Source organism: Eumetopias jubatus, unplaced genomic scaffold (assembly GCF_037043125.1).
Source record: "Eumetopias jubatus isolate StellerSeaLion01/CBP00866 unplaced genomic scaffold, mEumJub1_p1.0 scaffold_1, whole genome shotgun sequence".
Lineage (NCBI taxonomy): Eukaryota > Metazoa > Chordata > Mammalia > Carnivora > Otariidae > Eumetopias > Eumetopias jubatus.
In genome coordinates, this window is record NW_028274807.1 from 27,812,789 (window position 1) to 27,828,402 (window position 15,614).

Sequence of the window (15,614 nt, forward strand, 5' to 3'; positions counted from 1 at the left end):
CCCCACACTCAGGATCTTAAATCTACTATTTAAAAAAAAGAAAAAAAAAAAGGAGCAACATCTCCTCTTTCAGAAATATTTAATACCTTGCCTTACTGAGGAGTCTTACTTATTACATTCACATTTAGAAGACTATTTAAAGAAGATTACTTCAAAGACATGCGGAACATTCATTTCTAGAAATGTATTTAAAATCAACGATTCCCCAAAAGCAGCCTATAAAGAGCCATGGTAGGCTGGCTGTGTAGAATCACGAGAGAAACTTTTAAGACTTCAATTTCCTGGGTACCATCACAAACAGAATTGTGGGAATGTGGGGAGGGGGGGTAGAGGCTTAGGAACCAGAGTTAAACCTAAAATTTACCTAGGACAGTGCTACATCTGTACCACACATTTTTAGCCTGCTTCTCTAATGTATCATTATTTTGGCTAGACTTTTAAAATGTCCCATACAATGAGGATCACTTAAAGGAAACTCATTATTGGAATCTCCATAGGAAATGAATTCAACTCAGAAAACATTCAAGGGTCATCTACCATATGTCATTTATTATGTTAGATTCTGAAGATATAAATAAGAACATCATTTCCTGCTTTAAAGGAACCTGAGAAATATTGATGATATTGTACATTCTACCAGGTCTTACTCTCAGGAACCAGCTGTACTTTCCTGGAATATCAGCTTGTTTTTAACTTGTAGACAGTATCTGTAGAGAAGTCCCAGAGCCAATTCTGCAAGCCCCCTCTAGGTAAATTTATGAAATCTTATGGAATGCATTCCATACCAATATTAACCTGTTTACCTTATTTTTTCTACCTTTTCAAAAAAAATCGGATATGCTACACAGGTTATGAGGACTTCAACAGTTTTTCCAGAAACAATAGTGTACTGCATGTTAACTAACTAAAATTTAAATTAAAAAAAAAAATAGTTTTTAGGGGTGCCTGGGTGGTGCAGTTGGTTAAGCAAATCTGCTTGATTCCCTCCCCCCCACCCCCCTCACACTCCTCCCCTCCCACTCGTGCTCTCTCAAATATTTAAAAAAAAGTTTTTGAATAAGACAGGAGAAACACAAGTAAAAGTGCAAAGCTCTTCTCTCCTTCTGAACAATTTCTCTGTTTTATAAATATAGCTTGGAGCCATACTGTTTAACCAGAGGTACATCTCAGAATTATCTGAAGATCTTTTTAAAAATATATATTCTGGACCCTTCCTTCAGAGGTTCTGATCCCAGTTAAGTCTTAGGTGATCTTACTTAGGTGGAATGTGCTGTTTATACTCACAAAAAAATTCCCCAGGTATAGACCGTATACACCGTAGTAAAGAACTGTTGAATAGATCTCTAAACATAAGTGTTCAGTTAAGTTTTTATTTGCAGTAAGCACGTTTAAGGAGGTAGCATGAAAAGGACCAAATAATTTTTGGTTCCATCATTTATTACTTAGTTTCAGTAAGACAAGGAATGGTACTAGAGAAGTGAGGACTATGGATTTCTTGGTCACATGTAAGCAGAAGTGGAACAAATACAGATTTAATTAATACTATATAAATCAATACTCTTATTTGGAATCACTCAGAAGAAACTGATTTTAATTGTTCTCATGTTATAGCTTTATTGAGAAGATTTTTGAGGAAAGAAAAATCACTCTGATGAATTTTATGAACAAGATTTCCTCATATCACTTCCACTAGTCACTCGTAATTCTAGTGCACACCTGAGAGATTTAAATATAGGTTCTCTTTAACATGCTGAAAATATTATACCAAACTGAGCAAATTACTTTGGAAACTGTGAAGAGAAATAAGATGACATGGGCATTAAAGTAAACTTTCTCTACTAATGATTGGGGAGATAAGTGGTTCCAATAAACATTAATGAGTTCCCTTATACAACTGTGGTATGTTAAATTGCCCTGGAACAGAGGATGGACTTCTTAATAGGATATATAAAACAATACAGTAGTAGAAACCAATCTTTTAAACAATAATCTCACTCCTCAAATTTATAGACTTAGCACATTCTATTCCTATGAACTCAAAAGTGTATGCTTCTAGCAATTCTATAGGGGACACAATGTTTCCAATTCAGGCAGTTATTGCCACTACTTTCTAAAAACCTAGTCTGGAAGATAATTATCATAATAGTTATATGTGAGTTGACCATTTCTGTCTCTTTATTTTTTAGTTATTCTGATTCCTCTCAGGAATACATCTCCATCCTCAAGTACTTTTTTTAAATACTAAAAAGAAAGACATGAAAATATATGCCTAATACCTACTCCCGGTTTTTTTTTAAATTACAAAACAGCATTTAAAGTATATGGTAGGAAGTATTAATCAGGATAAAGGGTATGGGGCATATAGATGTGGCCTTTTATACAGAGAGAATATAAGATAACAAGTGTAAATGGGAGGGCAAAGTTGTCTAGTCCTCTCAGACAGCAATATTAATGGGGAATATGTATTAGTTTGAATGGAAATAAAATGTGTTAAGTCTGTAAATTTAGTCTTGTGAGAGACAAGATGAAGAGAAGGAGACTGTACAGCACTTAATATTTTGGTGCCACAAAATATAAGTGAGCCAAGAATAGAGTTGGAGCTTAACCAATGAATGTAGGATTCACCTTCATCTGAGTGCTTAGGTACGAATATCACTTATGCCAATTAGGCAGCCATATCCTCCCACTAGTAAGGTAAGAACAGACACATGCAAATGGTGTGCATAAAAGTTAGTGGAAGTATAACAAAGTAGCTCCATTGGGGTTAAGTTCTGGGGATCCGTTTGAGAAGGATATGTACTGAAGACAAGTGATGAAATCACAAAGGGATGGAATTGGCTCAAAAATGAAAAGAATTATAATGTATATATTGTGATTTGAGTACAAAAATCTCTTGATATCTACTGAGTCATTTCCTATGGAAGTAGACGAAGTCACTGTAAAGAAACTGCATTACTGTGAAACCACAGACCTTCATGTAGTCTACAAAGTGGCTCTTAATGTACGGAAAGAAATACAGTCCTGCATCATGGTAGAGCTTACCACACTACAATGGTGGCATTCAGATATACTATATTGCATTTAAGTGTCATAATATTGGTATCTTTGTTGGTATAATACCATTATCTTGGTCTTTTAAAAATTCTGAAACAATGCCTGTTAACATCAAGATCAAGGACTCAACTAATCAATTTATATGAAAACAAGTTAACAAGTCTGGACAGATCTGTGTGTGCCTGCTTTATTCACAATACCAAATTGTGGTACTATGCATCTTCCATTGAGAGAATAATTTCTTCTAAAGTTCAAATGATAATGCTAAAATTCACCAAAGTAATTACTCCTGTATGGGAACTGGTCTGTAAAAGATGAAATTAAACAAACATCTAAAATGCTTTTTTTTTTTCTAAAATGCATTCTTAAAAAATAAAAAAACAAAACACACAGATGTTGCATAAAAAGGCCATTCAAAAAGATCCACTCAGAGTTATAAAACAGACAAATGAGTTTGACAAAAATATGTTTATCTCTTGCCATTCCTCCAACTAGTACAGAGAAATAGCACTTTTTCACAGTAGAAAATATGTCGCCCTAAAATATATTAACAACTCTGTGATGATGAAAGTAATCTTTAAAAAAAAAAAAAATCAGAAGACATTTTATTTTCAATTTTGCTAGAACATGTTTATTCTTGTACTGTTTACTCTGAACATTTTATTGATTTCATCAACTAATAACTTTAGAATATTTTAAGTATTAGTTTCAGCTAATTTTTTAATTTTAAAAATTCTGAAAAAATCAAATAACTGCTCTATAATAATAGCATAATTACACAAAATATTACATAAAGTATTATACAAAATTATACAGATATACCAATAATGCTATTGATAAATTTAGTCTTGTGAGAGACTAATGCTATTTTGTTCAAATGGGAAATTACTAAAGTTCACTCTCTCGATAGCTTTAGTGAAAAAGTTTGGATTACTTGCTAGTTTTCATGGCTTTTCTAAGCTTCTGGCCAAGAAGGGTCAGACCCAATCAAAATGGGCAGGATGGGTAGAGAAAGAGCAGAATCATCTCATTTAACTTGAAAAAGGTATATATGAATACAGCAGTGCCTGGCAAAGGGGTAAACTAAATTGTTATCTGTGGCAACTCAGAGGAGTGATGGAATTTCAGATGATTTTTACTGTCTTCTTCACACTTTTAACATAATAAAGTTCTTTTTTAAATGAGCATATCTTATTTTTATGATAAAATATCAGTAATAAATATATTGATAATAAAATAAAATTTAATCAAAATGTACTAACCTGTTGTTACAGAAGACTCTGACTCCCTCAATTTCTGAGATGCTAAAAGTTTTTCCTGCAAAGCTTTCTGGGCAAGTTGCGCATCCCATTCTTCTAGTTCTTTTTCAAATCGCTGGTTGTCTTCCTCAACAAAATCTCTTAAATCCGGTGGTAATGTTTCTATTCCAACAAGAGCCTGCCCAGTTTCCTTATTTAACTCCTCTGCAAATCATATTTCAAAAACTAATATAAAATTAAGAATTAAAGGAAAAATGCAAAGCTCAAAATAGGATGCATTTCAAATGGGATTTAAAGCATGAATTATTACCATTTTAACAAATCAATATTAAAAATTAAAAGAAAACTCAAACAAATGCTTGGATAAGCAATGATGCAAATATTTGATAATCTATTATAGGAAATGTTCTCAGCTTTTTTTTTAATCTCTGGATTAAGAGAGTAAAAATGAAACAGGATATAAAGCCAAAATCATTTGCTACTCAAATATTGACATAGTTCTACATTTTCTATTTTAAGAAAATACTAGATATTTATTCATAAAATAAAAATCGCAAAATGAGAATAACTCATAACCTTATTAAACTCAAAACAGAACTAAAATTCTTTTTCATCCAAAGCAGTTAAGCATAGCAATATACTTATAGGCAATTTGAAAACTAATCAATATAGCAAAATTTTCAAAAACATTACAGAAGTAGTATTTAAGAGAGTTACTGAACTTCTACTGCACACATACAAAATACACTGTAGCTTTCCATCATAAGTGGACCACCTAGCTAGTGCTGCTGAATGGTTAAACACAAAAGGAAAGTTGATTTTTATCAGTTTCAACAAAACTTTATTAAGTTACTTTCTACATGCAAAGCCTATATTAGAATATAAGAAATAAAATGATTAAGACATAGTATGACATGGTCCCTGGCTTTGAGAAGGTTAGAGTGAAGTGGAAAAGACAAGTTGACATATAATTCCAACACACGTAAGTGCCCCATAGAGGTAGGTATGCTATGAGAACACAAGGAGAGGTATTTTCTGGTAGAGGTTAAAAAAAAACCTTGGCAGAGCATATGACACCTGAATTGAATCTTGACAGATGAGCAGAAATTAGACAAAAGAAGAAAGAAAAAAGAACATTCCCTCCAAAAAATAAAAAAACAAAAAACTAAAGTTATAAATGTGTGCAATCATTTGGTGTGAAGAGAATACAACAACAAGCAGTTCAAATATCAGTAAAGTATATATAGTTTGAAATGGACAATGGTTATAAATGAAGCTTGAAAGACAGAGGCCAGAAAATGGAGGCCTTATATATTAGGTTAAGGAGCTTAAATATGAGTCAGTGCATGATGTGGTCCTTAAAGGGATTTTGGCAAGGAGAAATAGGTCAGATTTGCATTTTATAATAGTTACTAAATAGTTAACTTTGAATACAAAATATTCCAATTGTCAGCCCTGATTACATTACTCTTTAATTCCAGTTTCTCACTTATAATAAGTCAACCGCATTTCCTAATCATAACCATCACCCTCTGAGTCAATTACACTTAAATAATCACACCAGAGACCGGCGTCACGTAAAAGAGCTACTTATTTAAAAATATAAACTACCCTATATATTTCATGTGCTTACCTTTTATTAAGAATTGTGCCTTATCATTTATGTACATTAAACAGTATGCACTGGCATTTCTATAACCACCAAAAGAGTCCCTCACTAGCTCTTCCCATGATGATTTTGTCACAGCAATATCATTGTACTTCATCCACCTGTTTTCACGATGATCAAAAATATATGCCCAGTAGTGCCCGGCATTAGCTTGGCCTTCATGAACTAAAACAGCATGTAAGCGATAAGGAACCTAAATATGAAAACAGAATAGTTAAGCCACAGTTAAGTAGTCTATTAATACCACATTCCATGAAACCCATAAACTATCTGATTGAAGAATACCATAGAAAACTGGCTGTGATTACAATTTTGAAAAAAATACACTATGAAATAAAAAGGGGGGAGATAAATAAGTTAATGACATGTAAAGCAGGTGTATAAATAGGCTATTTTTGAAACTCTGAAAATATATTTCTTTCAAATGAAGAACTTATGATGAATATTTTATATATAGTACATGATTTGTCTAAACCTTCACAATTACAACTTGATGAGTGAATTAGCAATAGGGCCTACATAATGTATACCGAAAGTTAAAATGTAACTGAGCCCTGTACTTCTCTCCCCATCTTAACATCCTTAAATAACCACATAATTTCTCCCATAGGACTTTCTGTAAACACTAAGACCTTCTGAAAATTTTTGCTAAGTTTTACTGTAAAATAATAAAAAAAGTAAACAATAAATATACTATGAGAATACAAGTCAGCAAGATCAGCAATTTTATAACAAAACATTAGGAAAAATTAGCTTAAGAATTAGGTTAATCATACAAATAAAAATATGTAATTTTGACAGTCCTTACCAACTTAAAATTTAACTTACTTGGATCATAGATTTGTCAGAGTACATTAGTTCAATTGTTCGATGGATTCTGGATATGCTTTCCTGCAAATCTAAGGATAGAAGATGTCATTTAAAATGATTAACATCAAGTACGTCTCTACTAGACATAAGATAGTAACTAATGGTTCTCCTACCAATATGTTAGAGGAATAAGGAAAAATTCCTAAAACTGTTTGTAAAAATATTACTATTTGGAGTCTGTATAAAATGAAATATAGTTCTCCTTAATAAAAAATACAGCACAAGCGCATAATTAAAAACCAAAACAAATACGATTCACTTAAAAATGTGCCGAGCCTATAAGTGAACTTTATTCAAACTATAAAGGAAAAGTGTCAACAGAAATCGAACATAAAGCCCCTTACATATTTATTTAAAATAGGAAAACTATGGAATGAAATAAAATAACTTTGCCACAAACCTTCTATATACATATATGTCATTGAATAAAAATCTACCACAATCACCAATGGAAACAATGTTGAAACTCCCATTACTTATTACTTCTACTTCCAGTAGAAATCCATTCTACAAAATTATTCACAGCTATATTGCCCATGACAATAAAAAAATTAGAGACAACCTAAATACCTATTAATGGGGAAATGGTTAAATTATAGTATAACCTATACTATGAAGCCATTGAAAAGAAATGGGAAGAAACCATGAAAGACTACGAAAAAATACCAGTAACTTCAGAGTGGGGAAAGACCTTTTTCTGAGCCTGACAGAGAATCCAGTAACCATAAAGGAAAAGATAAGATTCTCTCCCCAAACTTAAGAAAACCTACATTATAAAAACAAAACAAAACCAACACCAAAAAAAGTCAAATGATAAAGACAATTAAGAAAATAATATCTATAGCAAACACTATAGGCAACAAGTTAATACCCATAATATCAAAGTTTCTATTGAGCATTAAGAGAAGGATAAATAGTTCGATATAAAAAATGGGTGAATGTCACAAGAAATTTATAGAAAAACAGAATTTCACTCAAAATTAAGGAAATGCAAATTAAGATACTAACATACCATTTTTTTCAATGTTCAGGCTACCACAATTTTAAAAAGCACCCAAGGCTAAGGAAGATGTTGGGAGTCAGGCTCTTCCACACAGTTAGTGGGAATAAAAACTGGTTCAATGTTTTGGAGGGAAAATTTTAAAACAGTTAAAATTTAAAATATATACACTTTGGACCAGAAATGACACTTCTAAGAATATATCCTACTCACAAAAGTGTATCAATATGTATGTAGAAGGTCAGCACTATTTGCAGTGACTATCAAGATAGAAATTAAATAAATTACACCCTACTCAGACATAGGATGTAATTATTATTATATTATTATTATACAATAGTTTAAAAAACAATGTTAACAGCTAACAACAGGGATAAAAGAGAAGAAACAAATATTCCAAGGAAAATCTTACCCAATCCATTGTATTACTATGGTCCAAAGTATTAGGTATTAAGGTTCCTACCCTTATCAGATGAATGTCTCTCAAGTTCCTCAAACTTAAAATGGCCAAAAGTGGACTCATCTTATTCCTACTTCCTCCCCTGAGTTGGAGACCTGCTCACCCACCAGTCTGCCCTTTTCCAAAGTACATTCCATCTATCTATTCATACCAGCATGAGGAACTAAGGGAATAGTCCCTAATTCCTCCCTTTCTCTCGCCTCTTGTCAATGACCTACCTCTGTCAGTTTTCTCCAAAGAGTAGATCATATCCGTTCATTTCTTTCCTCCCTCAATGCCACTACCTTGGTGTCAAAAGCTTCCTAGCTTCCACCCTTCAGAATGTAATCTTATAAAAACAAACACAACCTGCCAAGTCCAGTAAAAAATTATTTAATACCTAGTACAGTGTTCAGGAAACACAGTGTGCTCAATAAATGTTTACTAATGAATTCAAATGTAAAAATATTCCCTTATATATGAAAAATACTAAGGGAAACATTTACAGCTACTAATGCTAATTGTTAGTTGCCATCATGCCCTATTTACATTACATTATATTATATTAGGACTGCTCTTTATTTACATATTGTCTATAATGAGTCAAGTTGGGCATCTAAAATCCAACAATCCATATTGTTTAAACTAATTCCAATCTTTTGGTATAAAAGAGTAGCTCCTAAATTTTTATTTTTTCATAGGATAAAATTAGATGACAGCAATAGGATATTATATTTTGCCATGTAAGGAAAAATTATAATAAAATCTACCATAAAATACTAACATCACTTCATTTAAAAAAAGAAAAAGGACATTTTAAAAACAGTAAAGTAGCAAAGATATAATTTCAGAATAAAGGAGAGTCCCTTCCAAGAAAGGCCAGATGGCAACTTAACACCAACACATATACACAACACACATGTACACTCATACTCCCCACATAGCACTGTCCCCATTTTTCTTATTTTGCTACATGCCAGTTAAAACACATTACAGACCGGCACTGAGCTCACAGATCATATCTGGAAATCTCTGTTAGGGCAGATTTAAAATTAAAATTCACATTTCTGGGGTGCCTGGGTGGCTCAGTTGGATAAGCATCTGCCTTTGGCTCAGGTCATGATCTCAGGGTCCTGGGATCCAGCCCGGCATTGGGTTCTTGGGCTCCCGGATCAGCAGGGAGTCTGCTTCTCCCTCTCCCCCTGCTCATGCTCTCTCTTTTTCTCTCTCTCTCAAATAAATAAAATATTTTTAAAAAATAAATAAAATTCACATTTCTAATTCTTAAATCTAAAAAAAAATGTTTTATCACTTTAACTCATTACACAAACATTAGGGAGAGGATATAATTGATAAATACATAATTTAATTGCATGAGGTTTCACCAATGGAGTAGCTGTGAATACCAGTTTGATATAAATTTAGAGCATTAGAAGAGAAAATCAGACCATCTGCTATGTCATTAATCAACTAAGTAGTCCAGAGAAAATCTGTTGGTCTCTCTGAATCTGATATTAAGATCATAAAAACAGGTAGTCAGGCTAGTTTCTCTTATAGAAAACACTTTCTAGGAAAAAAAAAATACATTATAATATTTACATATGAAATCCAAAGGTGATTTCCCTTCTTAATTTTAATATTATACATATCCATCTGAGGTGACAGCAGCTCTGCTGTGAGAAGCTTCTTACCTCTGGTGTCATTTTCTATTTCTGTCCTCCAGCGATGTAAACAGCTTTCTAGAACAGAAAGCTCTTCTTCTGTTATGTGCCTTGGTGCTGGATGCATGGGCAAATCTGGGGGTATCCGAGACTGAGTGAATGGTTTATGTATTACTGATCTCGATGAAATCGCAGCTACTGATGTGGGTGATGTGCTTGGCAGTTCTGAAGAAGGGGCTCCCTGTTGTTCTGTTGTGCTATATTTTTAAAGCATAAAATATTTATTATTAAACTTTCCAAGTTGAAGCTCTGGACAAAAATTGTGCCAAATACATAGCACTAAACTGGCTTATAATTTCAAAAAGAAAAAGCCTTTAAAAAAAGAGAGAGAAATATGTGGATTAATTTAATATCCAATGAGATTCTTAATATATGAGAAATTCATTATTATCAGGATGAAATTGTGGCTTTATAGAAGAAATAGTTTCATCATTTCAATAAATCTTATGTATACCAGAATTTTAATACTGATCAGTTTACATTACAGGAAAAACTAACTTAACAATATTTTCATGGATAAAAGGTGGAAATCTATACCAAAATAACACATAATTCTGAACAGAAAAAAATACGAAAATTTCAATCCACAACCATAAAATCTGTTGAAACAGTGAACTAAGAAAGCACCCAGAATATACACAATCTTCTAAGTGAATCTAATATGTTTAGAGCCCACTAAAATAAATCATAATGTGCATTTTATGAAACCCTCTTTAAAGGCATCAATTACATTACTATGTAATACAAGTAACATAGCTGGCTCTGAAACAGGAAAACTTTTTACCTTGGTAATGTCTGTGGTGTGGAACCACTAGGTGGGGAACTAGCATCAATATCCTCAATGGGAGATGTACAAACAGGTTTACTTGAAGCAAATTCCAATGCATACTGTAGAACATCTACCAAGGGGAATCGTTTGGGACCCGAACCATAGCTTAAATATCTGTTAACCATAAAATGCATACATGCTTTTAGTTGTATATAAAGCACATTTCGTTGTTTTTAATAACTGTTATAAAACATGATAAAAACACTTTAATAAATCTTCAACAATGCAATTAATTTTGCTTTCAAATGAAGATGTTAAAACTGAAGATACAGTCAAGAAATAACTTAAATGTTCTCCAAATTAAGGAAAACAAAGTTGATTACAACTGAATGTGTCTGTATCCTGTTACAAATTTTAAATGCTGCTCTAAGGTGTAACCCAATAGGAAAATGAAAACTGACAGTTCCATTTCCTGAGACTATTTTTATTTTTAGATCTGTCATCTGGTCTCATGATATACTAAAATACAGATTAATCAGAGGTTGCAAACTGGGATCTCTCAGGCCACATTTTAGCCTGTAGACTTCTGTCTGAATTACAGAACATTTGACTGTCTAGATTCCAGCGTCTTCTGGGAAACTATCAAAAACAGTGAGAGATATTCACACATGGCGTCACACATGATACCACCCGCTAAGTGCAGATGGTAAGCACTCCCTCTCCACAGGGATATGCACTCTAGGCTCCCCTTGCCCACCAGCTTACACCTGACTTGCTTCTCTTCTTAATAAAGTCTCTATGAGGCCCTAGTAGGTATGTGAGTTTTTATCTTCTGTATCAAGGAGAAAAACTCAGTCACCATTCATTTTAATGGAAATCTCAAGAGTGAAGTTTAATCTCATACAAGAAGAAACCTTAAAATTTAGATTAGTTTAACTTTTTTTTTTAAATAATCTCTTCACCCAATGTGGGGCTCAAACTCATGACCCAGAGATCAAGAGTCACATGCTCTACTAACTGAGCCAGCCAGGTGGTCCTTTTCTTTGGATTTTTTTTTTTTTTTAAGATTAGTTTAACTTTGTACGTCTTCTCAGCACCATGAGCATTACCAGTGGACAATGAAAATATTTAATTTTAAACACTAAGATAATCACTAATGCCAACTATGAATTACTTTAGTTTCTAACAAACTCAGAACTAAACTATACAAGCAAAATATGAATCCAAAGTGATTACTACTAGATATATAAATCACTCAAAGCAAATTTAAAATGAAAGATTCCAGAGAGTCACTAAAAATATGACTTCCTATAGTTAGCTCATAATTTCATAAAAGTTACAATACCTTTCTAGTCTTTGTTGTAATACTGTGAGGTAATCTTTTAGTCTCTTGATTTCTTCCCTCTTAATTCTTGTTATTTCTCTGTTTCTGTGCATATATCTATCAGGAAAAAGACAACATTACCATTTTAAATAACATGGAAATAGATACAGTATTAAGTCTAGCCAACACAACAAAAGATCAATTCATCTAAAATTTTACAGTGAAATATCAGACAACACAAGAGTATTCCTTAAAATTCTTAACAATTGCAATACCAATACAAAAATAAATTTTTAACTTCCTGATAACATTTTTCCCAGTAACTATACTTTTCTAAATAGAAAGAGAACTCCATTTTCCTTGACAAATAGTATTATGCAAAAAGGTAAGGATTAATTCTAAAGAAATTAAGCAAAATTTTTCTCTAAACATAATAACAACACTTTATTTGGTTACTAAACAGTTTCAAAACTAAATCATGCTGTATACCAAACCATACCTGTCCAGATACAACACCTGAGGAAATTCTAATTTGTTGTGAATTTTTTCTGGTCTTCCCAATGCCTGATTGAATTCAAATCTTGACAATTCAAATGTTAACACAGGTGGTAGTTTGGTGAACCAATGCTGAAAGAAAACAATAAAAAACCTTACTATCACCTTCTGTTTCCTCCACTGCAGTATTAGGCACATGGTGTCAGCCCTGGCATTTTTATATGTATCATCACAATGCTGACACCACAGACACATGCGAGGTACGCAATTTAAAGTCCAACTTCCTCCCAAAACTTTTCCACACCTCTTGAAAATTCCAAGGATGGGAATAATACCCAACCAGGGGAAAAAAAAAAATTCTAACAACTCTCCTTCTTCCACAATAATTTTTTACATTAAAATTTCTAACCTAAAGTGACAGACATTAGTTAAAATTATGGCTTAGTAGCTCAAATTTTCTGGTTTCTTCAATATTATGTCACTATTACTACCAAGAATGGTACATATACTTATTAATCAACCACAGTTCAAAAACCTTGACAAAGAAACTTATAGATGTAGTACACACACACAAATTTATTTTTACAGCATAAATGATCACAATTCTTACTAAAAACTAGAAACTGATATTCCCTTGTTTTAAATTTAATTTTCCTACTGGAATTCTGACTAATTTAAGAAAAAGATCTATTACTAATATGGAGTTTATACTAATGGTAACTATATTTAAAATCTTTTTAAATGACTAATGTTTAACAAATTGAATGCCTCATTGCTGTGAGCCAATTCCTCCACAAACTGGCAACTTTTCAGTTAAGCATGAAATGTAATAAAACTACAAAGGAGAATTATTTTCATAAAAAAGATTCCAGTTTTACATAAACATATTTTTATTTTTATTTTTTTTAAAGATTTTATTTATTTATTTGACAGAGAGAGACACAGCGACAGAGGGAACATAAGCAGGGGGAGTGGGTGAGGGAGAAGCAGGCCTCCCGCCGAGGAGGGAGCCTGACGTGGGGCTCAATCCCAGGACCCTGGGATCATGACCTGAGCCGAAGGCAGACGCTTAACAACTGAGCCACCCAGGCGCCCCTACATAAACATATTTTTAAAGAGAAATGAACAAAAACTCATGAATCAGCAAATACAGAAGTATAAAATAATGTAACAAATATTTTTAAATGCTTATTATAAACCACATAATGTACTACTGTAAAAAGTAATTGCCATACATTACATTGTGTGTGATATTTTCAAGTGACACAAAAGGCCACCACACAAATATCAACTAGCTAAGAGTACACTAATTTAAATTCAAACATCCAAAAAAAGCAATAACAGTACACATTTGGCAAACTTGATTTGACTAAGAGCTTGAAAACTGCTACTTTTCTCTAAATAAAGCTAATAAAAATGGTTATTCAAAACTATTTCTCCCTCCCAAAATGCTAAAGCTTATGTGAATTGAAATTTCCTGAGTTAGACTTGGTTTATCTTTAACAAAAAGTCCAAGTTTAAGAAATGTGTTTTATATGGCTATTAAAACTGAAGTTTACTAGAGAAAGTTACAATCTCAGGAAACAAACTGAGGGTTGCTGGAGTGGCGGGGGGTGGAAGGGATGGGGTGGCTGGGTGATAGACATTGGGGAGGATATGTGCTATGGTGAGCGCTGTGAATTGTGTTAAGACTGGTGAATCACAGATCTGTACCTCTGAACCAAATCATACATTATATGTTAAAAAAAAAAAAAGAAGAAGAAGATAGTAGGAAGGGAAAAATGAAGCGGGGGAATCGGAGGGGGAGACGAACCATGGGAGATGATGGACTCTGAGAAACAAACTGAGGGTTCTAGAGGGGAGGGGGATGGGGGGCTGAGTTAGCCTGGTGATGGGTATTAAAGAGGGCATGTACTGCATGGAGCACTGGGTGTTATACTCAAACAATGAATCATGGAACACTACATCAAAAACTAATGACATAATGTATGGTGATTAACATAACATAATATAATAAAATTTTTAAAAAAAGACCTAGTATCAGAAGAATCTCTTAAGTTTTGAAATTTCTTGAGCAAAGTCTGCTTATTTTTTTTGTTCTCACAAGGCACTGGTAAGAATTTTACTTAATTCTAATACACACCTAAAATTAGTATTAAGAATTAGACATACCCCAAACATATTACAAAGAAAACTTTTGATGCCTTAGGATAATATTCTCTACTCCATTTTATGATACTAAAATAAGTAAGTAGGTTTCAAGAACTATCACTTTCATATTTTATTGCAGTATTTTAAATGTCACCATTAAAATTAAATAGTTACATACTTTAATTCATGGAAACCTACCATGGCCAATAGAAATAAAATCACCCAAACTGGGGGTATCCTTCTCAGTAGACCATGAAAAGTCCAGGAAATAACTTCCATACCTTAAGAAAGAATGTTCATAATAGTTATGTACTATGTCTCTGTTGTGAATGTATTTCCTTTAACAGCAGTGACAGTTTTTTCCTACAGGAGTGGAAGGATTTCACTTTCCTATTCTAAAGCTGATGGGGATAGGAAGAGATAGCCGGACATTCCCCTAATTCATCTTAGAAGGTATTATGGGTTTGTCTAGCTCTGTGATTTTAGGATTATGAGTATAGCAGTATATAACTAGAATTTTAAATATACAACAATGAGATGTTCTTCTTTCAAAATATTATTTTTCCATTCAATAAAAAACTATATTTGCTTCTCTAACTGGTATGCCATGCTGTGAGACACAGGTCATTAAAGGTAAGTATCATGCTTATGGTCTCCATGTCTCTATAAACATTTTATTATTATTTATTATCATATTATATTATATAAGTAATAGATTAGGGCAGTTAGTGAATAAAAAAACATAATCAACATGGGCAACAAAAGTGCTCTCAAACTTATTATGACTATAAATCTAACTTAGCAGAAATATTTTCCAGAGAGAATTAATCATCTTTATGAGTTGCAACAGCTGATTTTTTATT

At 32.7% G+C, this 15,614-nt stretch overlaps 1 protein-coding gene across 4 annotated transcripts in view; it reads right to left on the bottom strand.

Moving 5' to 3' along the window:
• Nucleotides 1-15,614, bottom strand: part of USP25 (ubiquitin specific peptidase 25) — a 126,500-nt gene that overhangs the window by 32,227 nt on the left and 78,659 nt on the right. For all 4 annotated transcript variants that reach the window (XR_015768425.1, XM_028113855.2, XM_088024217.1 and 1 more), the window contains exons 11-17: nt 12,605-12,732; nt 12,127-12,222; nt 10,797-10,955; nt 9,983-10,209; nt 6,811-6,881; nt 5,947-6,175; nt 4,317-4,517 (exon numbers count right to left, since the gene is read on the bottom strand). Coding sequence is in view for 3 of the 4 variants with exons in the window: in XM_028113855.2 (XP_027969656.1) it covers nt 4,317-4,517; nt 5,947-6,175; nt 6,811-6,881; nt 9,983-10,209; nt 10,797-10,955; nt 12,127-12,222; nt 12,605-12,732 (1,111 nt within the window). In the remaining variant the exon portion in view is untranslated. The remainder of the gene's footprint in view (nt 1-4,316; nt 4,518-5,946; nt 6,176-6,810; nt 6,882-9,982; nt 10,210-10,796; nt 10,956-12,126; nt 12,223-12,604; nt 12,733-15,614) is intronic.